Raw genomic sequence first — 25,581 nt, 5'->3', positions numbered from 1 at the left:
TCAGTCAGTTAAGTGTCCGACTTCAGCTCCAGTCATGATTGTGGTTCGTGGGTTCAAGCCCTACGTTGGGCTCTGTGCTGACAGCTTGGAGCCTGCTTCCGACTTTATGTCTCCCTCTCTCTCTCTCTGCCCCTCCCCTACTTATGCGCTCTCTCACACGCGCGCTCTCTCCTCTCTCTCTGTCTCAAGAATAAACATTAAAAAGGAGGGGGGGCACCTGGGTGGCTCAGTAGGTTAAGCAGTTAAGCATCCAACTTCGGCTCAGGTCATGATCTCCTGGTTTGTGGGTTCAAGCCCCGCATCTGGCTTTGTGCTGACAGCTCAGAGCCCAGAGCCTGCTTTAGATTCTGTGTCTCTCTCTCTCTCCCTGCCCCTCCCCTGCTCGTGCTCTGTCTCTCTCACTCTCTTAAAAATAAATAAACATTAAAAATTTTTAAATAAAAAATAAAAGAATCAAATGGAAATTTTAGAGTTGAAAAGTACAACAAATGAAATTAAAATTTACTAGATGGTCTGAAAAGCAGATTCAATATTACATAAAAAATCAGTGAAATTAAAGATAAAACAAATAATTGAACCTGTAGAGAAAAAAAAAAAGATTGAAGGGAAATGACCAGAGCATTAGAGACTTGTAGACAACATCAAACACACTAGATGCATACAATGAGAGTCCCAAAAAGTACAGTAAAAGACTTAAAAGAAATAATGGCTGAAAACTTTCCAAATTTCATGAAAAACATTGATCGACAGTTTCAAGAGACTCAACAACCCAAAATATGATAAGCACAAAGAGATCCCCATCTAGATACACTGTAATGAAACTGAGGAAAACCAAAGACAAGGAAAAAATCTTAAAAGCGGCAAACGGAAAATGACTCATTACTTAACAGGATAGTGTTTTCAACAAACAGTACTGGAACCACTGCATATCCATATGAAAAAAAAGTACATTAGACCTTTACCTCATACTATATACAAAAATTAACTCAAACTGGGTAATAAACATAACTATTAAGAGCTAAACTAAGAACACTTCTGGAACAGGGGTCAGCAACAATCTTTTCAAAGGAGCCGTAAAGTAAATATTTTACATTTTCTGGGCCATACAATCTCTGTAGCTGCCAAAGTGTCACTGTAAACAGAAAGCAGCCACATATGTAAATGAGTGGGTATGGATGGCTGTCTTCCAATAAAACATTTACAATAACAAGTTGTGGGCCAGATGTGGTCTGCAGGCTATAGTTTGCTGATTCCTGTTCAAGAAGAGAAAAATCTCTGTGACCCTGAATTAGACAAAGATTTCTTTTTTTTTTTTTTTTTTAGATAGGGAGAGAGAACAAATGGGGGAATGGGGAAGAAGGAGAGAGAGGGAGAGGGAGAGGGAGAGGGAGAGGGAGAGGGAGAGGGAGAGGGAGAGGGAGAGGGAGAGGGAGAGGGAGAGGGAGAGGGAGAGAATCCCAAGCAGCCTCCATGCTCAGAACAAAGCCCAACTCAGGACTCAATTCCCGAACACTGGGATCATACTCTGAGCTGAAATCAAGTCAGATGCTCAACTGACTGAGCCACCCAGGTGCTCCTAGACAAAGATTTCTTAAATATGATACCAAAAGCAAAATCCACACGAGAAAAAAAGTGATAAAATTATTTCATCAAAACCTTTTGCTCTTCAACAGAGTGAAATAATCTGTATCTAGAATATGTAAAATCTCTCACAACTCAGTAAGAAGGCAAATTATCAAATTAAAACTAGAGCAAAATATATGAACAGACATTTCACAAAAGAAGACATAAAAATGACTAATAACCACACTGAAGAGTTGCTCAATATCATGAGTCACTGGAAATATGCAAATTAACACCAAGTCAGGTTATATATATCTATTAGAATGGTTGTAATCAAAAATGTTATTGTACTCTGACAATAACAGATACTGGCCAGTATGGGGAGAAACTGGAGACCTCGTGTTCCTGCTGGCATATAAAATGGTGCTGCTACTCTGCAAAATAGTTTGGCAGTTTCTGAAAGAGTTAAAACAGATTTATATGACCCAGCTATATCATTCCTAAGTACTTATTCAAGAGAAACGAAAACATATGTTCACATAAAAACTTGTATGATATGTTATTTATAACATTATTCCTAATAGCCAAAAATGGAATTGATCTAAGTGTCCATCAACTAGTGAATGGATAAAGAAAATATCACAGATTCATATAATGTAATAATTATTTGGCAATAAAAAGGAATGAACTAGCGATACATGCTAAAAGATTGGTGAACCTCAAAAACAGTATGCGAAGTGTAAAAGGATAGCTACGGAAGACATCTTGTAGGATTCCATTTACATGAAATTTCTAGAAAATGCAAAATTCTGGGGCGCCTGGGTGGCTCAGTCAGTTAAGCGTCCGACTTCAGCCCAGGTCATGATCTCACGGTTTGTGAGTTCGAACCCCGCGTCGGGCTCTGTGCTGACAGCTCAGAGCCTGGAGGCTGCTTCAGATTCTGTGTCTCCTTCTCTCTCTGCCCCTCCCCTGCTCATGGTCTGTCTCAAAAATAAATTTAAAAAATAAAAAAATAAAACATTAAAAAAAAAAAGAAAATGCAAAATTCTATAGAGACAAAGCAGATAAATGGCTGCATAAGGTTGAGAGTTGGAGCCAGAACTGCCCTCAAAGGGACACAAGGTTTCTTTTTTGTGTAGTGCAAACATTCTAAAACTAGATTGTGAGAATGACTGCCCAACTCTGTAAATTTACTGAAAATCATTGAGTTGTACTCTTAAGTGAGTGAATTTTATAGGATGTAAAACATCTTTCAATAAATCTGTTAAAAGAAGAAAAAAGAAAACCCATCTTTGCCACTTGTAAGCTGTGCTACCTGCAGTAGGTTACCTAAAACTATCCTAAGCCTCAATTTTGTCATCAGTAAAAACAGACTTAATAATACTTGCCTTACAGGGCTCTTGTGAGCACTTAAGTAATGTAGAGTTAAGTTTTATCCCTTCTTTTTCTGTCCTATATCTTAAACCATGCTGCAGAAAATTAATACATCCAAGATGTGTAACAAACTAAAAGAAACTGAAATCCCAGAACCAAGAGAGGAGCACTCTCTTTAAAAACAAACAATATTACTATACCACCAATATTCTTAATGGCACAGAGCACTAAAAATCTATATTGGAATATTTGACGACCTTGACTGGGGCCACAGTCAGGAAGAAAAGTAAAATTTTAAGATCTAATACAAACCTAAGCTATAAGGAGGGTTAGAATTTCATTTAAAATAATGAGTCAGAAACTTATGGCAGGCTGGAACTGGGAAAAGAGGAATGGGACTTTTGTAGGAGAGTTAATAGACCTAGTAGGTCTGTTGCTCCAATTTCTAGAAGGGGCTGCTTGTAAAGACTGGCCCTTGGCTTTTACAATGTTCCCTATGGTGATTAAGCCTGCTTTACCACTTGGGACACTGTACCAGCTTGCCTGGATTGTAAACAAAATGATAATGGCAAACACGTACTTTCCTTCTGAGAGCAGAGAATCTCAGTAGCTGGAGCTAGTTATGCAAGCAGGGGGTCCCTACATGACCAGTCCCCAAACAAAATCCTGGAGTTTGAATCTTAGAGCAGGCTTTTCTGGACAGAAACACTGCACACGTGTTAAACTGATGGAGGAAACATGTTCTATTTAGCCCACCCTGTGAGAAGGAGAATGATGGAAGCATACACCTGGATTCCTCCAGATTCTGCCTGATATGTCTTTTCCTTCTGCTGGTCCTGTTGTGTATCATACCTCTTTCAATAAACCATAACCATGAATAAACTGTGAGTCCTTCTAGTGAGTCTTCAAATGTGAGACTGGTGGTGGAACTCTTGAAACTGCGTTAAAGGCAAAGTGGCATAAAGGAACCATAACTGCAGAGGTTTAGGGAGTCTTCTAAAAAAAATAATTTCTCTCATCTTTTCTTCCTGATCAAATTCACCTTCAGACCACAGAGACATAGATATAGACTTTGTAAAGAATACTATGACTCACTCAAAGGAAGAACAAACTAAAAAGATCCAGAAAACATCAAGCAGAACCGAAGAACCAAGGAAGGAGGAGGAGAAAGGAAAAGGAGGAAGTAAGCTAGCTGTCAATGACAACTAAAAGTAACATTTAAGTCATTATAAATCTTTGCTGTATCATCAGGTAAGTAAATCTAATCAGATTATCAAAATAAATTTCAAAGGTTATATAGGCCTTTCTTAATTTCCATTTGAATAAGAATACTAAGAAAAAAGGTTTTTTACATGGGCAAAAATATCTCAGGTACTACTCAACCATCTGAAGCAAAATAATCCTATCATAAATTGGCCAAGCTTGCAATCCAAATTATAGAGAAATTTCAGTATTTTATTAGGAACAAGTCAACATTTCTATTCCCTATATTCTCTTAAACTGATACCTATTTCTAACTTTACCATCTCTGATAATGATATACAATTAGGCATTTCACTTTTGCACTCTTAAAATCACATTACTGCTCCAGACAGAAACATTTACCAAGTTCTATGATTCTAATCTTCAAATGTCTCCTATTATCTGCTCAGTTTGCTACCCCATCCACCACTGCCTTAGTTCAAAGTCCCATGACTTCTTTACTAAACCATTTCTTTCAATCTTTTCCAACTCTAATCCATCCTTCACCATCACACCATCAAGGAGTAGTATTCGGGGTTCCTGGCTGGCTCAGTTGGTACAGCATGCGACTCTTGATCTCAGGGTCGAGAGTTCAAGTCCCACGCTGGACATGGAGCTTACTTTTAAAAAAAAGGAGTAATATTCTTATGATTCCAAGTTCCAACCATGTCCTCCCTTTGCTAAGCAACTTTTACTAGCTCTATACCAATCAGGGGATAAAATACAAATATCTTAAAATGACATTCAATGACCTCTATAATATGGTCCCAACCCACTGTTCCAACTAGCTAATCTTGCCCCTCTTACTGTATGTCTTTACAGGTCACTTACCCAAATGCCTCCAGCTTCAGGCTGGCATTATATACATGTTAAAAGGTGGATAAGGTATAAGATAACAGGAAGCGGCAGGACTAAGAGCCAACCAAAAACATTCATATATATAAGAAAATGTTTTCTAAATTTGCAGGCCAAACAAAAAAATCTATAGACATATCTCAGTTACTAGGCAAGCCTTCTGCAACTACATTAGGCCAAGGCAGGTAGCTCTCTATTCTTAAGCCCTGGGTTTTCCTACTCCTGTACTTTGTATTTACAGAAGTCCCTTTCCCACAGAAACCTTCTGCCCCATTCTGAGAAAACTTCAGCCATCTTCAAAGTCCACTCAAATGCTCTCTCTGCCATGAAGCAACCTGTGTGCTCTCCTAACTTCATCTCTCTGTTCCCACATCCCCTTTTTCTGATCCCACAAACTCAACTGCACTTAATACATTTTGAATTATATTACATTTATTTATATACATTTTTTAACTTTCTTAACAGGCTATATGCTGAGAAAAATATACCATGTTTGCTTATTTGTCTATTTCCCATTATTCTTTCCACAGAGATTAGTACAGCTAGGTAGCTCTATAACATTTGAAATGTTAACATATTAAATGTTAAAATAACCAAATGTTTTAAATCTTGACAGGAGAAATGTCTTAAGCCATTTTATTTATTTATTTTTTTTTTTATTTTTATTTTTTAATATATGAAATTTACTGTCAAATTGGTTTCCATACAACACCCAGTGCTCATCCCAAAAGGTGCCCTCCTCAATACCCATCACCCACCCTGCCCTCCCTCCCACCCCCCATCAACCCTCAGTTTGTTCTCAGTTTTTAACAGTCTCTAATGCTTTGGCTTTCTCCCACTCTAACCTCTTTTTTTTTTTTTTTTTTTCCTTCCCCTCCCCCATGGGTTTCTGTTATGTTTCTCAGGATCCACATAAGAGTGAAACCATATGGTATCTGTCTTTCTCTGTATGGTGTCTTAAGCCATTTTAAAACCAATCAAATTTTTATACATATTAACTAGAAAAACTTAAGGGAGGACAATCACCACTTGGGAGCCAAAATGAGTTTTGTTTACTAGCCTACAAAATTACTCCCCATATATAAAATACATTATTCTTAATTTGTGATTTAAACAAACATCATAAAAGGAGTTTCTCGTGTATTCCTGAGGTGGTGATAAAGAATTCCTTCTTTCAACCCAAAATAGCAAGTACTAAAGAATACAATCAGAGGTATCAACTGTTAAAAAGTTCTTCAGAAAAAGGGAAAATGATCTAGGTCAGAAACTCAGATCTACATCAATAAAGAAAGCAATAAAGCAACATCTTTAGTTTATTTCAGTTTATTTTTCTTATTTTTTTAAAGTTTATTTACTTATTTTTGAGAGAGAGAGACAGACAGACAGACAGACAGACAGAAAGCACAGATGAGCAGGGAAGGGGCAGAGAGAGAGAGAGAGGAAGAGAGAGAATCCTAAGTAGTCTCCACACTGTCAGAGCAGAGCCCTACACAGGGCTCAATCTCACCATTGTGAGATCATGACCTGAGCTGAAACCAAGAGTCTGATGTTTAACCAACTGAGACACCCAGGCACCCGTATTTTTCTTATTCTTAATTGATCCAAGAGATAACAATTCCTTCAAAACTTAACAGTAGCAACATGCTGTAATTATAGCTTACAAATGACTGCAGTATTACAAGGGACAGGAAGGACAAATAGGAAATACTGTTATAAGATACTTGTACTACCTATGAAACAGTACAGTGTTGTTTTAAAGTGCACTTGGATTCACTGCAAATGTATGTTGCAAACTTTAGAGCACCCACCAAAGGTTAAAAAAAAAGTACTATAACTGGTATGCTTAGAGGGGAAAAAAAATGGAATCATAAAATGCTCACTTAAAACCACAGAAGGCAGAAACATTAACAGAAAGCAAAAAAGAAATAAAAAACAAGGGCAATAAGTAGATAGCAGTAACACATGTGAGAGATATTAATCCAAGTATACCAGTAATCCTTTAAGAGGTGAATGGATAAACTGTGATACATCCATAGAACACAATATTCTCAGCAATAAAAAGAAATAAGCTATCAAGCCAAAAAAAGACATGGAGGAATCTTGAAAGTATATTATTAAATCAAAGAAGCCAACTTGGGCTGCATATAGTATGGTTCCATTATATGACATTCCAAAAACAATAGGACTATATACTATGGATACAGTAAAAAGGTAAATGGTTACCAGGGTATGGTTGGGGGGAGTGGAGGGGGAGAGGATGAACAGGCAGAGTACAGGGGATTTTTAGGACAATGAAATGATTCTGTACGGTACTATAATGGTAGATAACACGACATTAGGTATTTGGTAAAACCAATAAACTAACACCAAAAGGGAACCCTAATTAAGCTATGGACTTAGGTATTAATAATGTATCAATATTTCTTCATCAACTGTAACAAATGTACACTAATGCAAGACATTAAGAACAGAGAAAATTGTTCAGTTAATAGTGTTTAATACCAAACCAAGCCATCGGATAGTGTTCTCACTCGAGAAACTCAAACATATAATCAATATGGACAAACATAAGAATTACAAGACTTCAGCTTAAATATCTGGGTAAACTACACAAAATCAAGTTGCTGGTTTTTTTTATAATAGTCTAAGCACTTCAAGAGTTATCAAATCCTAACCACACTGAATTTATAAGATTGACTAGAACCTAAAGCAGAAGATGGGACAGATTTAAGTACATTGTACTGTACTTTCAAGTTGTCTATGTTCCAAAATATTGGCAGTAACAAAAAGTAGTAAATGGCTAAGATAATAATGATGACTATTTTTATAATGAACATGAATGGTTTTAGAGTGCCATATTTCTCAATGGAACACTTTCAAAGTTACTAAAGCATTCTATTTACTCTGCACATTTCTCTGAACAAAAAATTGTGCAACTGAGGCAGAGGAATTGTTTTATATCTGGACTGTGGTGGATATATACAACTCTGCATTTGTCAATACTCACAGAATTCTGTGCCTTAAAGAGTACATTTTACTGTATATAAATTGCCAAAAAAATCAATTAAACTTTTAAACTGCAAACAAACAGTACATGAGTATGACACAGAAAGAATGTGGGGGGGGGGGTGGAAAGACATTAAATGTAACTGAACAAGTAAAATAAAATGGAAAAAAAAGAAGAGCTGAGATCCAGTGCTGTTAATTTTCAGAGTTAACTCAATTTTTTCAAAATGGATCATTTCTACATATCCTAAATTAACTGTCTGAATACAATTATTAGCAATATAAAAATTATTATGAATTTCAATAGTAAAGATAATACATGGAAAAAAGGATCAAAATAAAGTACCTAAGATATTATCTCGTTTGCAGGTTTTATTCACACAAATAAATATGTATGTAAATCTTATATATATAATATATATATACACAAACATATATGCATACATATATTGTTAGCATATGCATAACAATTTCTACTACTAATCAACATTGGTTGAGGAGAAGCAGGGAGGCTTTAACGGTTCATTTTATTCTTTTTGATGCTGTTTACATTTTGAAGCCAAGTACGGTACTGTACAAGTATTTTTTTAATGTCAACAGGATCAAACCAAGCAAGGAGATTATGGGTCATATCATGTTTTCTCCTTTACACTACTCATTATTATTTTAAAAGTTGAAATGAGTATTGTTTTTTAAATCTGTTTAAGATAATACACAGAATTATAAGTAACACCTTAGGTATTTAATTTTTAAAAATCTGTAACGATTATAGTGAAAAAAATGAAAGAAAAGTTAGGAAATTAAATGGTCAATTGATTAAACTATTACATAAACATATACTACAAAGTCTATGTATACTCAATCAAAAAGAGTAAAAATGACATGGAAATATGGTCATGATATGAAAAGCAGCTAATAAAAAAGAACATCTCACCTCATTTTGGGAAAACTATTTAATGAAAGTATTGCAAATGGGAAGATCATTATTAATTCACTTAACAATTAATTACAGAAATCCTTTTGTGTACCAGGTACCGAGCTGGGCACGGAAGGTGAAGACAAGCTGCCCTCAGGCACAGAGAAGACTGGGGAATTACCAGCGATAGGCGACAAACAGGTAATCACCAAAAGAGCTATTTAACTGCAGTGGTACTATGGCAGGCTGCCTTTAGGTAACATCCCTGAAAATTCCTCCCACTTCTGAATGCTCATGCCACTCCTCCCATGAAAAGTAGAGTCTCTTTCTCCCTCCCCTTGAACCTAGCCTTGAAACTTGCTTGAATGAGTAGAATATGGCCTGACACTGTGCCAGTTCCAAGCCTAGATATTACAAGGCCTGAACAATTCTAGCCTGCTTTCTTGCTGCCCTGAACTGCCATGAACTTCATAATAGTCCAAGGCTATCCTGCAAGAGGACACCATGGGAAGAGAGAGGCCCTGAAGGGCAAGTGACAACAGGTGGAGATGGGAGATCACGAAGACGAGAACCAAGCTGCCTCAGCAGACAACCAGCATCACAGCCCCAGACAACAAGTGAAGGCATCTTAGAGCCTTCAGCCTACATCAGCCTGCTTCAACTGGCAGCAGATGAAACAGAGACGAGCTGTCAGCACTCACCCCTGACCAAATTTCTAGTTCAGGGTCATAAGCAAAAAAAAAAAAACAAAAAACAAAAAAAAACAAAGGCACTTTGAGGTGATTTGTTATGTTATATACAATAGGTAAGTGAGACGAACAATGGTGCTTAAAAAGGTTACTACTGGAACAGAAAACCTAAAACACTGGCTTTGAGGACACAGAGGCAGGCAGAATCTGAAAGGGCAAGAAGACAGTAAACTGGAAGAGCAGTAAGGAAACTGCTATGCAAGACCAGGAGAAAAGGGGCCCGTATTATTTACTGTCAGACCAATTAGCATAATTACACACAATTCCAAGTAGTAACTTAGAACATTAAAAATATACCTAGTGAACACGCAGATCTAGCTAAGAAGATTTCCAGGCAAAAGATTCAAAGTGTCACTGGCTTCTCTATAGCCAAGTGTGAGAAGGTAAAAGAAGAATAACATGAGCTAAAGAGTTACATGCAGAATTTAAACGAAAGATGTCTAAGCAGGAGCTGCCTAGTCGGAAAATAGCTGTTTCTCATCATTAGCCTCTACAGATAGCAAGAGACTGTCAAAGAAACAACATAAAGACAAAGAACAAATCCAGAGTGCTGCCAATAAATCATGGGCTCACAATCATCAAATCAAAAATTCATCTGTAAAACCTTTTATTAAGACCACAAAAAGACTTTTTTTAAGTTTACTTATTTTGAGAAAGAGTGAGAGTAAGCAGCAGAGGGGCAGAGAGTGAAGGAGAAAGAGAGAATCCCAAGCAGGCTCCACACTGTCAGCACAGTGTCCAATGCAGGCCTAGATCTCACAAACTGTGAGATCAGAACCTGAGCTGAGATCAAGAGTTGGACAGTTAACTGAATGAGCCCCCAAAACAGAAAGACTTAGTAAGGTAAGGCTTAAATACTCTCTTAGATAGGCAAAAGGGCTTCTAAGAACCTTACAGGACCCTAACTTGGGATCCAAAGTAGAGAGAGTCCTGTCACTGAAAGAACTGTGGATGCAATTTTTGTCTAATGGAATGCACTTATAAACTGATAAATAGAAAACCCACAGTATTTAATGGAGTTCTATCCGTTTGGACTAAAACAAACACTGTTCCAAATGAAAAGAGAGAGGCCTTTAGGTTTTCAAACTGTCACATACATGAAGCCGACTGAAATGGCTACTTGGGTGTAAACAAGGCCCATTTCTTACGGAGAAATAAAAATGAGTTAGTGAGTAGAGCCAAGAGCCCAAAGGAGCAAGCTAAGAGCTGAGAAAAATAAGGAATTATGAAGCTGCAACCAGAAGCCAGAAACAAGCCATAATCAAAGAACATTCTCTGTTCCCTGATCAGATTCCAGAAATGCTTTGGGTCAGAGGCTGCCATTCTTTCACTCTCCACTAGGAGGCTCTATTGTGATTAAGTGTTCCTGTCTCAAAATTGTATACTGAGTGTATGGCAGGGTGGGAATGGAGTAAAACTTGTCTTCTTAGTTCACAGGTATCCAAATCAAGAGGAGCTGTACCCAGAAAGCCTCATCCACATCTTAACCTCATGCAGATCATAAGGCAACAGACTTTGAACCTGAGGGTATAAATGAATGAGATTTCTGGGCATCTTAAGAGGGCTGAATACTGCATGTTGGATAAACACTGAATTGCCCACCAGAAGAACTGTGGTAATCCATCTGCAAAGATGGCTGCCAACAATTCTTCCTATTCCTGTATACACGTGCTACTTTTCTCATCAAGAAAAGTATTGATCATCTATTTCTAATCCTGAAACCAATATTATACTATATGTTAACTAACTAGAATTTAAAAAAAAAAAAAAAAAAAAGAGGCGGAATCTATTTATTTCTCCTTCCTTTAAATCTTGGCTGACATTGTGTTCTGCTTTAAAAAAGAGACTGTGATAAAAATAATGCCATGCAGTTTCAGACCTAGCCCTTAACAGGCTGAGAAACTTTTGTTTTTGTTCTCTTGCTACCAAAATCACCATGTAAACAAATCCAGGCTATCCTTCTAGACAGAAGCCAAGAAGAGAGAAAAGCCCTGGTTGATGAATGAACCAGCTACCTAGAGAACAAATGAGGTCAACTAACAACTAAAAACCAGCACTAAGGCCATCTTGGATCCTCTAACCCCATTCAGGTTACCTCAGTCAACTCTTCATGGACCAGAGCAAGGTGTCCCCTGCCTAAATTCTTGACCTAAAAATTATGAGCAATAAAATAGTTGTGATTTTCAGCCTCTAAGTTTTGGAGCAATATCTTGTGCAGTAACGCATAACTAATATACACAGTGAGTGCACCAAAGGCTATAAAGGAAAAGCACTAGGTACCTTCTAGGTACTAGTCAGTATCAGAGATGCAAATGTAATCTGGGAGAGAGGGAAGGTCTCTTGAGAAGTGATATATTTAATAGTGGTTATTTAACACCATTTAATAGAAGGGGAATTATTAAAAAGAATTTTTGTTGATTTTAAGTTTCTATTTTCCTAAATTTTCAATATTACACATTTTACTTTTGAAATAACAACAAAAAATGTTATTTTGTTAAAACTTCCTTAAGGATATTGTTGGCTTTAATTGTACTGGTTCTAGTGTGTTGAAATTTACCAGGTCTAAAATATATTTTTTCATAACAAAATATGTAAACATTTCAGGAAATAATAAAAGTTTTCTCTTATTCTATGTAACTGAAGAATGGAGTGTTCTGATTATACTAGCATTCTGAGAAATAAACAGCATACATTGGTTTAACAATTTCTGAAGAATTAGAATGTAGTAAAACACAATTAACCTAAAATTATATTCTTTATAATTTATTATCACACTGATTTTTGGAAACTTCTTCAGGTATACACAATTCATCATAGTTATCACTGTGTATAGATGGGGATAACATAAGACTGAGAGAAGTTAAATAATACTTTGATAACAGAATTAAGAGTGGAAATGATCCAAAAAGACTGCCATAATAGACTAAAACCAACAAGAAAAAATTAAACAGTAGTAACTGAGGGTTGAAAGGAAACCCCAAAAGTACAAGAGAGAAAATAATTCAATTTAACTGTATGAAAAAGACTTGGGTTTTAGCTGACCACAAGTGTATTAGCCAATAGTATGTAAGCCATATCAGCATGAATAATGTTAATGTGATCTCGGGTTACTTTGATCATTTAATCAAAAAAACATTTACTGAAAACCTATATATATATATACCCTGTATTTTACTAAGAGAATATAGGGACAAGATCCAGAAGGAATAATCTCACCATATTTAGAACTAGTGAAACTATGTACGGAATATTAAATCCATATACAGGAAACAGTTGAAAAATTAGAGAAATGTGACCTACAAAAGGAAGGACTTTCTAATTTGAATACTGCCCTAAAAGAAGAAAGAAAGCTCTTTAAAAAATTTTTCTTTTTACAAAATACATTAATGACTATGTAATGGGCATTGCACTACGCACTGGGATACAAGTGAAGAATAAAATAGATACTGTCCTTGTCCTCATTCTACTTAGTAGTTTTGTGTACATCCTATCACTGGAAGACCTTTAGGAGTCCCAAATAATAATCTGTCACACATATTTTAAAAGATATTCATGTACTTTGCATAAGACTGAAATAAATGACCTTCTATGTAATTTCCAAATCTAAAATTGTGTGATTACTTACTTACAGCATAAAAGAATGTAACTGTTATTCTGAGATAAATGTCTAATGAATAAAATAACAGGCAGATCAATACACACACACACACACACACACACACACACACACACACACACAGGTTTTTAAAATATTATCACCCAATAAAACAACTGTTATCAATTCATATGGTCAGCCTTTATAGGCAAACTAGTCAAAACCAACTTCAATCCACAATAGGAAAATCTATCGCAAATTTTTATATCATTTCAAAGAACAAAAAAACTTTTTTAGGACTTTTTATTTTTAAGTAATCTCTACACCCAGTGTGGGGCTCAGACTCACAACTCCAAGATCAAGAGGCACATGCTCTACCAACTGAGCCAGCCAGGCGCCCATCAAACAACAAAAAAAATTTTTTATATCTCCTTATCCTAAATATTATTTTACCCAGTGAAAATAATTCCAAAGAAATTAATATTTATGATTTCTCTGGGATTTCTTATATTAATCAGTATACCTTTCCATGGCTTTAGCTGTATAAGGCAAATGCATTTCAATACTGTGTTCGTCTTCATCTGTCTGCAGAGACATGCGTTCAAACATTCCTGTCTTCCATAGTTCTCCGTAAACTAAAGAGATTTCAAAATATAGTAAAACAAATATATTAATGTATATCCTTATTCTGTGAGACTCCACTCAGTAACAAAAAACTACACGCTTTGGCAAGAGACAGAAGTACCACATAATAATTTCCCTCATTTTTATCTTAAAAAAAGAAGAAAAAAGTAGCTTTTTACATACCAGACAAAGCAATAACACATGTAATGACTACTTAGCACTTTCATATATTACACAGTTATATTAAAATAGTAATTCAAAATTTTCATCAGTTCTTTTCATTACATCTAAAATTACCTCTGGGTCTAAGCTTTTCCTTGACTTTAATCAGCACATGACAACAAGAACATAGTTGATTAGAACTCCTAGTAAAATATGGCAAAGCCACTGATCTACCTACTTGTGAGGTTAATAATACAGTTTTTATGTTTTGTTTTCTTTTGTAATAAAATCTATGGGATTATTATTTCCCACCTCAGATGCCTGCCACACTGGGAACAGAAAATTCCTATGAAGCATGCTATATTCCTCAAAATTAAAAATTAGGCCTCTGGGGCAGCCCAGAACATAAATTCACCAGAGTACCATGCCATAAATAATCTTAAAATGATCTAGTAATTCAGACCCTTCTGATAAATCAAACTTAAAACTGGATATTGTATCAAAAAAAAGATGAAATTTAATATGTAAAATGAGTAAGAATAGTTTTATCATAGAAGAGAACCAACATTTTTATAAATGGGTTTACCAATATCAGAGAAAGACACAAATGATGGTATAACTCTTTTTTTTTTTTTTTTTTTGCAAAACTATACCTTATTAAAAATCATCCATTCCCTCATTAGGATGCTATTTAAACCAAAATTTTCTGAATGCCCCAAGGTATTAAAAATAAAGTGTGTCTCCTAAGAGCATCACAGAGAGTAATAAGGCTAGTTATACTCCAGCTTCATTAGTAAAAATTATTCTAACAACAAATTACTAATACTCCATGGTAATGAAAACCCCAAACTATGAAAAATTAGGCCTAAAAATAGGAAAACGAGGTGATTATCTATTTTGCAAATGGCTTCTTTCATTCTACAGAAGAATGTGTTCCAAAATTTCTAGAAACAATAAGCACACAACATACTTAAAAATGTAATTTGATGCCCTGGAAGAATACACAGCAAGTTCATGAAGATGGTCTTTGGGAAAGTAAACGGAATTCAGATAAGGGAAAAATTCTGAGTCAATTGTGGATGGTAGGTACAAGAATATTTGTTACACTATTCTCTGTACTGTTCTGTATTTTTAAAATTAGGCTCCCCCCTCCTCCAAAAATACTATTATAAAGTCAAAGGTTTTAATTTATACATTCAATGGATAAAGTGAGATACAACTAAATAAAGATGTGATTTCTAAAATCCTATGGAAAAAATATATCAAAGTAACAGGCATGTTTTAAAAATAAAATACACTTGAGATTTATTTCAGCTTTTGTTTCAGAGTTTCACAAGTACCATCTTATTTCTTTTCCCCAATAAAGATTATTTGAGAGGAAATAAAGGCATTATCACCATAATCTATTTACAATGAGGCAAGTAATAACACAGAGGCAGACTAACATGTTCAGGATCTTTCATCAAGTTACGGTGCATACTAACTTCTTGTCTCGTGGTATAGTGAGTACATGGTACTTCCCTCAATACAGATGTAACCACTAACAGTCTGGAGACTAGTGGACCTGACAGAGATTTTTGTGGCTGGCAAAAAAAGTCTAGTCATCTTTTAGGCATACAGAAGATATCCTTTCTTTGTTGTTGCTGTTTGCAGATAAGTTGCAATCAATTTTACCTTTAAAACTGAGAGAATACTTACAATATTCACATTTTCAATTTTTTAAATTAACTTACAATTCTCATTTTAAAAACTCTTTAGCTGTTTAAAAGCTGTAAGATTTCTATATACTTACTCTTTTGGTCAATACGAAGGTCATACAGAGGTGTCCTATATATATCCACACTGGAAAGTGCACATCGAGAGAGGGGCACATGATGAGAAGGCCCAAGGATGAAAATTCTCCGGCTAGGAGATACACAACAAAAAGCACAGAACAATTGCACTTCTACACAAACCTTATTAAACGAAAGGGAAAAAAACAAGTAATTTTTAAAAATCACATGTGGTACCATTTTCCTTCTTGACTGACTTCATTACCTACTGTTATGAGCTAAATTATGCACCCCTAAAATTTATGGTGAAGTTCCATCCCAGTACCTCAGAACATAACCATATTAGGAGCTAAGGTATTTAACACATCATTAAGTTAAAATGAGGCTGTTCGTGTAAAGACTGAATCCAGTGACTGGTATCCTTATAAGAAGGGGAAGAGATGCCAGGGGTGCACATGCACAGAGAGGCGACCATGTGAAGAGGCATCAAGAAGACAGCCATCTGAGGCCAACGAGACAGGCTTCAGGAGAAACCAACTCTACCAGCACCTTCATCTTAGACTTCCAGCCTCCGAACTGTGAGAAAATAAATTTCTGTTGTTTTCAGCCACCTACTTCATGGTATTTTATTACGGCATCCCTAGCAAACTAATATGCCCACTAATGATTTGCTTCTCAGTTAATTAAATTAAATTCCTTATCTTTGTCTTTTTGTTGGAAGGCCTTTAAAGGAACCATTTCCAACACCTAGGCATACTAGTTATTGATTTACTGATCTACAGTAAAGCAACTGATATGCTTAAAATCATTTCTGTATTCACAATGCCTAAGATACAGAAGATTGTCAGTAGCTATCTTAACTGAATTTAAACATTTCAGCTATTAAATAAAATCTTAAAATTCTAACACATTCTAACCTTGCCTCCCAAGATCTGCCACAATTTTAATAGAAATACATAATAGCATAATTTATAAAAGTCCATACAAAATATCACTACAAAGAACCATTCTGATAAAGCTATTTCCACATTTCTACCATAGCAGAGAAAAAAGGAATCTTGTTGAGAAAAATTCTGTATAATAAGCTTTCTCTGTTCCCATTCAAGTAGAAGTCATTCTCAAAAACAAAGAAATTTGATTATGTGTTATTTGCACTATAGCTAAAGAAAAGAACTGGGTTAAACTATAGCTTAAATCTTTATAATCCCTTTATCTTGACATCAAGAGTAAAATTAACTTCCCCTCATTTTACCTCAAACATCCCTACAATCTAAATTCTAAAACTATCCATTTTCTCTGTTTTCCCAGAGTCATATGAACGAAACTTCCCCCCACCACACATACACACAAACTTTTAGACTCGAAAAGCCAAACCTATGAGAAAGAAGGGGTTATATGATAAGCTATGTACCTAGAAAAAATTAATTACTACTCATTGTTCAATTAATGGACAAAGACTGAGACATGACCTAGTTTTTTCATATCAAAAATTTGCAAGTAGGGGCACCTGGGTGGCTCAGATGGTTAAGCGTCTGACTTTGGCTCAGGTCATGATCTGGCAGTTCATGAGTTAGACCCCCACATGGGGCTGTGTGCTGACAACTCAGAGCCTGAAGCCTGCTTCAGATTCTTTGTCTCCCTCTCTCTCTGCCCCTCCCCCGCTCATTCATTTTCTCTCTCTCTTTCTCTCTCTTAAAAATAAAACATCAAAAAAAAAAAACTTAAAAAAAAAAGAATAGAAAAAAACTTGCAAGTCAAGGAATGTACTTAGGCAATATACTTATTTTCATAAAATTCAATTACAGCTAAGACAACCTATTGTCTGCTATATGTTACATGCTATGGCTGCGGGAGGGGACGGTAAGAAAGCTGTGGATAAGGAAACAGCAATTCTCAGTTTAGAGTCCCAAAACTTCCTCAAGATGTCATATACAGAAAACCATAAGACCTGAACCACAGGCCATTTCTAGTTAAAATCATAATCTCCTTTCCTCCTCCTCTTCTTACACTACTAATACTCACTTCTTGTCATCACCTCTATGAGCAAATCAACAACCATTTACACACACATACACACACACACCAAAGATCAAATCAAATTACAATCCTAAATGAACAAAAGAGCTACCAGTATGTCCTCTTATCTTAACAGTACATAAATATCACCACAATTTTTAAAATTAAAGTCTAATGTGGGAAACAGACAATGGTAACTCTGAGTGCTCAGGTGACCTGCCTAAGGATGGCTATTACATGAACCAAGAATCAAGTATGAAAAAGAAGGCATTTTTATGACTGAGGAATGCACTTCTATGAAAAGACAGAAGAATAGAATATTTAAAATCAGAACACTTCTAGGAAATCCATCATATATAATTAAAATATGAGATGACTTTTAAAACACCAATTTAAACTCAAGATATAGATACATTTCTAGGTAAGTGCAGCAAGGTTCTAACAGTGACCAAAATAGGAGCACTACTCCAGAAATAAACATCAGAGGTCAGCATGTAAAGTCTAATTGCCTCCTCTGGTACCTGACTATTTATTTACCTTGTTCACCTTTTTTGTCAGACCCAACCTGGATGAAATGGTAACACCTACAGGGAAGAATTCCCACTCATCTGAATTCGCCAGTTGTGTACCCAACAGACTCCTTCTAGTTTGGCAGAAACTCACTCATATGCAACACAGAAAAAAAGTTTAGGTCACATCAATATAAAACCCTTATAAGTGATGAACCCCAAAATTAAAAAAGGCTACATGACAATGAAAAGAAGGAAAAAAAAGTGCATAATCTCAAAATGGGTCTCTTTGTTGGCTACATGCCAACCAAATTAATAATGTAAATAAAAAACACTATTTTCTTTCTTTTTGCTAGATTGCTAGATCCATAAACACCAAGGCCACAGGAATATTTTGAAGAGAAATAATACAGGCATTGGAAGCAACGTCACTTTCCCTTCCTTCAATTAATTTCAAAATTCTTGCAATTAAACACACTCTTGGTTTCAGCTCAGGTCATGATCTCATGGTTCATGTTATTGAGCCCTACATCAGGCTCTGCACTGACAGTGAGGGTCCTTCTTGGGATTCTCTCTCTCTTTATCTCTCTCTGCCCCTCCCCTGCTTGCACTCTCTCCCTTTCAAAATAAATAAATAAAACTTAAAAAGAAAGAAAGGAATGTAGTTCATGTATAATACCTCCAGAGAATTCACATTTGTGGAATTACTTACTACAAGAATTATAGTCTATGCATCAAATATGTAAGTTACCTTAGTATCTGCCCTTATAAATATTCAACAATTTAATCTAAATAATGGAATACAAGTAATTCTCTAAAGATGTTTCCTGGCAAGTGGAGATATTTTAACTGAAGAACTAAATGACATGTGGCCACAAAGAAGATTCCTTTGGCTCTCTTTTCCTAACTGAAAGGCTTTCTGAAAGATATAAATCAAAATCAAATTACTATCTAAGTACATCCTGAATTCCAGGTTTTTAATTAAAGTTTTAGTAATAGGAAAAGACTCAGCAATGATAATTATGGGAAAGAACTTACTTAAATGCATCATTTTTTAAATTCCTTTACTCCTTTTGAAACATAAGTCAGATCCTATCACTCCCTTGCTGAAAAAGTCTTTGGGCACCTGTGTGGCTCAGTCAGTTAGGTGTCCGACTTCAGCTCAGGTCATGATCTCACAGTCCGTGAGTTCAAGCCCTGCATCAGGCTCTGCGTGACAGCTGAGAGCCTAGAGCCTGCTTCGGATTCTGTGTCTCCCTCTCTCTCTGCCCCTGCCCTGCTCGCTCTCTCTCTCTCTCTCTCCCTCCCTCCCTCTCTCTCTGCCCTTCCCCCACTTGTTCTCTCTCTCTCAAAAATAAATAAATGCTAAAAAAATTTTTTAAAGTCTTTCAGTGATTTTTCATATAATTGGAGGATAAGATCTAAAATCCTTAAAATGGGTTCTAAAGTCTCAGTGAACTAGCCCCGTCTTGCATTACTTTCCCCACCCCCACCCCTTGATCACAATAGTCTATGATACTGGTCTTGCGGTTCTTTGATGACTGGAACAACTCCATCTAGGCGAAAGCCTTCACACATGCTACTGTTCCTTCTGCTTGGCTTCGAAATCATTTCCTTCCCCAAAATCAAATGCCTTCCCCAACACCTTTCCCATAATCTAAATCCAATCATCCTGGTATCACAGCATTTCTTGAATTGTGGACTGTAGATTCCTCAAGACCCTTCAAAGAAGTCCACAAAATCAATACCGTTTTAGTAATAATGAGGAACCTACCTTTCCCACTATGTTGCCATCTGCATTTATGGTACAAAAATGCGGCTGGGTAAATTAAACCATTGGCACATCAGAACTGTGATCAAGATAATGGAATCAGAACGCACTACTAGTCATACATCCGTTATCTCCACCCACACCAAGGCTTTTTGCTTGTTTTTTTAAGGCCAGTATCACTTACTTCCAATAAATCTTGAACTCTGAGTAAAATTTTATAAAAATATTTTGTATGACAAATGTTTAAATTTGTAGTGATTGAAATGCATAAAGCACTTTTGATATATATAGAATTATGTCTCAGGGAAAACATTTGTGTGATTTTTGAGTGTAATCCAAACCTAGACCTTTTTTTCATGGAACACAATTTTTACTTCAAAAAATGACTGTAGACAAATTATGGCTATTCCAATTTAGGTACTTAGCAGAAATTTCCTAGAAAATGAACAAAATTGGCCTGCCACTTCAAAGAAAACATTACCCAAGATATACCTGAAGTTTTCCAGTGAATATTAGACTTCTGCAAAACTTCTACGACTATGAAATTAACAGCTTCCCAATAATTAAAGATATTTCTGATGAAATTTGTGGTAATATCAACAAATGTGTTTTTTTGGCACTTTTTGATGAAATGTCAACATTCAAAAGATTGGCATAACTCAATTAACAAATATCTTCTATGGGTGCCTGGATGATTCAGTCCATTAAGCAACCAAATTCGGCTTGTCAGGACCTCACAGTTTGTGACTTCAAGCCCCATGTTGGGCTCTGGGCTGACAGCTCAGAGCCTGAAGCCTGCTTCGGATTCTGTGTCCCTCTCTCTCTTCCCCTCCCCCATTCGCATTCCCTCCCTATCTGTCTCTCTCTCTGTCTTTCTTTCTCAAAAATAAACATTAAAAAAAAACAAATATCATCTAAATGTTCTATGTAAGATGTTAATGAAATGATGCAAAGGTAAAAGATGCATTCAAAGTACAAGATAGTACAAAAGATGACCGTAGTTGACATGTAGGGAATGAATTAGTATGGAAGGTAAGAATGGAAGCTAGTGGTATAGAATTTAATCTCTCTTGGACTGTTATTTCTTCTCTATACTTTTCATAGTTCCCAGAAGAATGTTCTTTCTCTATTTTCTCAAAGAACTTTGAAACACTGCCAATCTCAAGGACAGCCACCTTCAAGAGAATACAGCTATGACTGTGAATTGTTTTTAATATTAGGACCTTTAGATTTATTCAAAATTCAATTATTATATACTAATTACAAAAATAGGCTGATCACATCATCATGCATCATTTGCCTCTCTTTACTCACTTTATCATCATCATCTTAGTCCTTGGCTTTCTTCCTTTTTCTCTTTTTCCTCGCATTCTCACTTTCTATCCACTTATTTAATACATGCTTTCTGCTTCTACCAATATAGATTCTATATCTCTCTACATAACATTATCAAATAGAAAAAGGTTTGGGAGGGGCGCTTGGGTAGCTCAGTTGGTTAAGCGTCCAACATTGGCTCAGGTCTCCAATGTCGGCTCAGGTCGTGATCTCACAGTTCCTGAGTTAGAGCCCCACTTCAGGCTCTGTGCTAACAGCTCAGAGCCTGGAGCCTACTTCAAATTCTTGTCTCCCTCTCTGTGCCCCACCCCCACTCATGCTCTGTCTCTCTCTGTCTTAAAAGTAAATAAAAAACATTAAATAAATATATATATATATATATATATGTATATATATAAGAAAGAAAGAAAGAAAGAAAGAAAGAAAGAAAGAAAGAAAGAAAGAAAGAAAGAAAGAAAGAAAGAAAGAAAAAGAAAGAAAAAGGTTTGGGAAAGGCTATCATATAAACTACATTTGATTATCACTGAAATACAGACCCAGGATCAAATGAAGGAAGCTTCTGAAAGTCTTTCCAATCTATTTTTGCTCTTACATATGAAATACATTAGTTAAAATTGTACATTAAATAGGTATTAAATACTTGCTAAAACACTCCTCAAAACATAAATGAAGGCTAACCAAAACTTCATCAATTTGGCAACATTATTTTATTTATTATGAAAAACTTACTAAAAATAATTTCCAACAAAGGTATGATACAATGAGCAGAGCACACTACATAAGAACAAAAAAGAGCATCTCTTTTGAACAAATTGCTCAAAGGCAAAGGAGTAGGCTGTGGGGTGAGGCTTCCTTTTTAAACTCATGGCTGCTGTGAGTTACTTCCTTGGAATGATTACACTCCACCTCCACTAGCACAACTCGAACCTAGCAATCAACATTTGACACAGGGAAGATAACTGACTTTACCTATGTGTAGAGTGTCTGTATAACTAGCATACAGACTGGAGCCTGATACTAGTTCACATTTGTGAATTAACTATTTAAATAAAATGCTGGTCAGTAAATTAAGTAATTTGGGTGACTATTTCTAGCAGAAGCTTTTCAAACTTCACAAATTTCTTATTTTAGAGAATAGTGTATCACTTTATAAGTCTCAATTTGCCAGAAAAAAATTTTAAAGCTAATTTCAGAGCTCCCACCAAATTACTAAGAGCTAACATGCTTCAAACGCCACATTAAGTTCACTATCAGATTCTAAAATAATTCAGCTACTTCATCTTGTCAATGAAATATTATTTTCTTTCATTAACCATAAGTATAATAAAGAATTTTTAATTACAAAATGATTAACACAGAACAAAGTGCTCTGCATTCTTCTTAAAGATGTTCATCTCCTGGGTTTTGAAAGAAAACTTTAAAAACCAAAATATTTAACCTTCTAACAGTTCCACAACTAAACATTTACCAACAAAAGGAAAAGTCAAGACTAAATGTTCAGAAATGAAAAACAATACAAAAGCTTCTCATAATCTACAGAAGGTATTAAATAAAAAGTCAAATTCCTAATGAAATCGAGTATATGACAATAAGCACGCAAAAGCAAATTACTTCATGACAGAGCAGTTATGATATAATTCCCAACCTTCTCCCATTTAAACAAAACCACGTATTACTTACGTAATGGATGGATCCACTTGTTTGTAAGCATGAGCAGCACAAGACCCACAGTATGTATATCCTGCATGGCTAAAAAACAAAATATTTTTAAATTTAATCATCAGATTCAAAATCAAGATGTTCTGAAACAAAAAAACCTTTTGAAAGAAATAAAACTATGGTAAACATAACAGAGGTGAGTGTAAAAATAAAAGCAATATAGCTAATGATGCAAACTCTAGAAGACAACAGAAAACACATAATTGCTTTATGTTCCAATTTTAAATTTTAAAAAGTCTTTTGTAACATTTTTGGTCTACAGGACAATTAAATTTAGATATTCAAGGCTTACTTGAAGTTGCTAATGTAATACTAATAGAATTTATACATTCCTCTTCAATACCATTAGCAGACTATTACATAATAGTAAGACCAAGAGCAAGTTAAATCTAAATAAATCAAATATCCTATAATAATAACTCATCTTTTTTAAATTTCTTTTTATTTTTTAAACTTTTTTCTCAAATTTTTATGAAATTCTAGTAATTAACATATAGTGTAATATTGGTTTCAGGAGTACAATTCAGTGATTCATCACTTACATACAACACCCAGTGCTCATCACAAGTGCCCTCCTTAACAACCATCACCCATTTACCCCACCCCCCACCCACCACCCCTCCAGCAACCTGTTATTCTCTATAGTTAAGAGTCTCCTTGGGAATGCAAGCTGGTGCAGCCACTCTGGAAAACAGTATGGAGGTTCCTCAAAAAACTAAAAATAGAACCACCCTACGACCCAGCAATTGCACTACTAGGCATTTATCCAAGGGATACAGGTGTGCTGTTTCAAAGGGACACGTGCACCCCCATGTTTAGAGCAGCACTATCAACTATAGCCAAAGTATGGAAAGAGCCCAAATGTCTATTGATGGATGAATGGATAAAGAAGATGTGGTATATATATACAATGGAGCATTACTTGGCAATCAAAAAGAAGGAAATCCTGCCATTTGCAACTACATGGATGGAACTGGAGGGTATTATGCTAAGTGAAATTAGTCAGAGAAAGACAAAAATCCTATGACTTCACTCATAGGAGGACTTTAAGAGACAAAACAGATGAACATAAGGGAAGGGAAACAAAAATCATATAAAAACAGGGAGGGGGACAAAACAGAAGAGACTCATAAATATGGAGAACAAACTGAGGGTTATTGGAGGGGTGGTGGGAGAGGGGATGGGCTAAATGGGTAAGAGGCACTAAGGAATCTACTCCTGAAATCATTGTTGCACTATATGCTAACTAATTTGGGTGTGAATCTTAAAAATAAAAAGTAAAATTAAAAAAAAAAAAGTCTCCTAAAAAAAAAAAAAGAGTCTCCTATGGTTTCTTATATCATAACATACAGGGATATATTAATTTCAGGTATATAAGATATGATTCAACAATTCTGTTCATTTCTCTGTGTTCATCAAGAAGTATATACTCTTAATCCTTTTTACCTATTTCACCCATCAACCTCACAGACCTCCCCTCTGGCCACTACTAGTTTGTTCTCTGTATTTAATAGGTTGGTTTTTTGTTTGTCTCTTTATTCCTTTGTTCGTTTTATTTTTTAAATTTTACATTGGAGGGGCGCCTGGGTGGCTCAGTCGGTTAAGCGTCCGACTTCAGCTCAGGTCACGATCTCGCAGTCCGTGAGTTCGAGCCCCGCGTCGGGCTCTGGGTTTATGGCTCAGAGTCTGGAGCCTGCTTCCGATTCTGTGTCTCCCTCTCTCTCTGGCCCTCCCCCGTTCATGCTCTGTCTCTCTCTGTCTCAAAAATAAATAAACGTTAAAAAAAAATTTTTTTTTTAAATAAAAAAATAAATTTTACATTGGAGAGAAATACTGTATTTGTCTTTCTCTGACTTACTTCACTTGATACCCTCTAAATCAATCTATGCTGTTGCAAATGGCAAGCTCTCATTCTTTTTTATGGCTGAGTAATATTCCTCTGTGTGTGTGTGTGTGTGTGTGTGTGTGTGTGTATCTCACATCTTCTTTATCCATTCATCTATTGATGGACTGAATTCTTATGTCCATAGCTAAGCAGTGGCTGCAACTGACAAGTGTGGAACAATGAAAACACATGCCTGACATGAATGACTTCTCTGCTGATTAGATAAGTTTTCAAATATTAGGAAGAATATTTCCTTCCATACTTTCATACATTTTTTTTTAAATGTTTATTTTTGAGAGAGAGGGAGAGAGAGTAGGGGAGGGGCAAAGAGAGAGGGAAATAAAGAATCTCAAGCAGGCTCTGCAGTGTCTGCGCAGAGCCCAATTCAGGGCTCAAACTCCAACCAAGAGATTGTGACCCTGACACAAAGAACAGACACTCAGATCAATGGAACAGAACAGAAACCCCAGAAATGGACCCACAAATGT

At 35.8% G+C, this 25,581-nt stretch overlaps 1 protein-coding gene across 5 annotated transcripts in view; it reads right to left on the bottom strand.

The window, feature by feature from the left end:
- Positions 1-25,581, bottom strand: part of MEMO1 (mediator of cell motility 1) — a 125,262-nt gene that overhangs the window by 25,897 nt on the left and 73,784 nt on the right. For 4 of the 5 annotated variants that reach the window (XM_042982215.1, XM_042982214.1, XM_042982212.1 and 1 more), the window contains 3 exons: positions 23,170-23,238; positions 15,879-15,991; positions 13,824-13,935 (listed from right to left, as the gene is read on the bottom strand). In XM_042982215.1, coding sequence (XP_042838149.1) covers positions 13,824-13,935; positions 15,879-15,991; positions 23,170-23,238 — 294 coding nt within the window. The remainder of the gene's footprint in view (positions 1-13,823; positions 13,936-15,878; positions 15,992-23,169; positions 23,239-25,581) is intronic. The other variant, XM_042982213.1, reaches the window with a different exon arrangement.

The sequence above is a fragment of the Panthera tigris genome, chromosome A3 (genome assembly GCF_018350195.1).
Source record: "Panthera tigris isolate Pti1 chromosome A3, P.tigris_Pti1_mat1.1, whole genome shotgun sequence".
NCBI classification, from domain to species: domain Eukaryota; kingdom Metazoa; phylum Chordata; class Mammalia; order Carnivora; family Felidae; genus Panthera; species Panthera tigris.
Note: the sequence above shows the minus strand (reverse complement) of the source record. Positions and strands in the feature narration are given on the sequence as shown.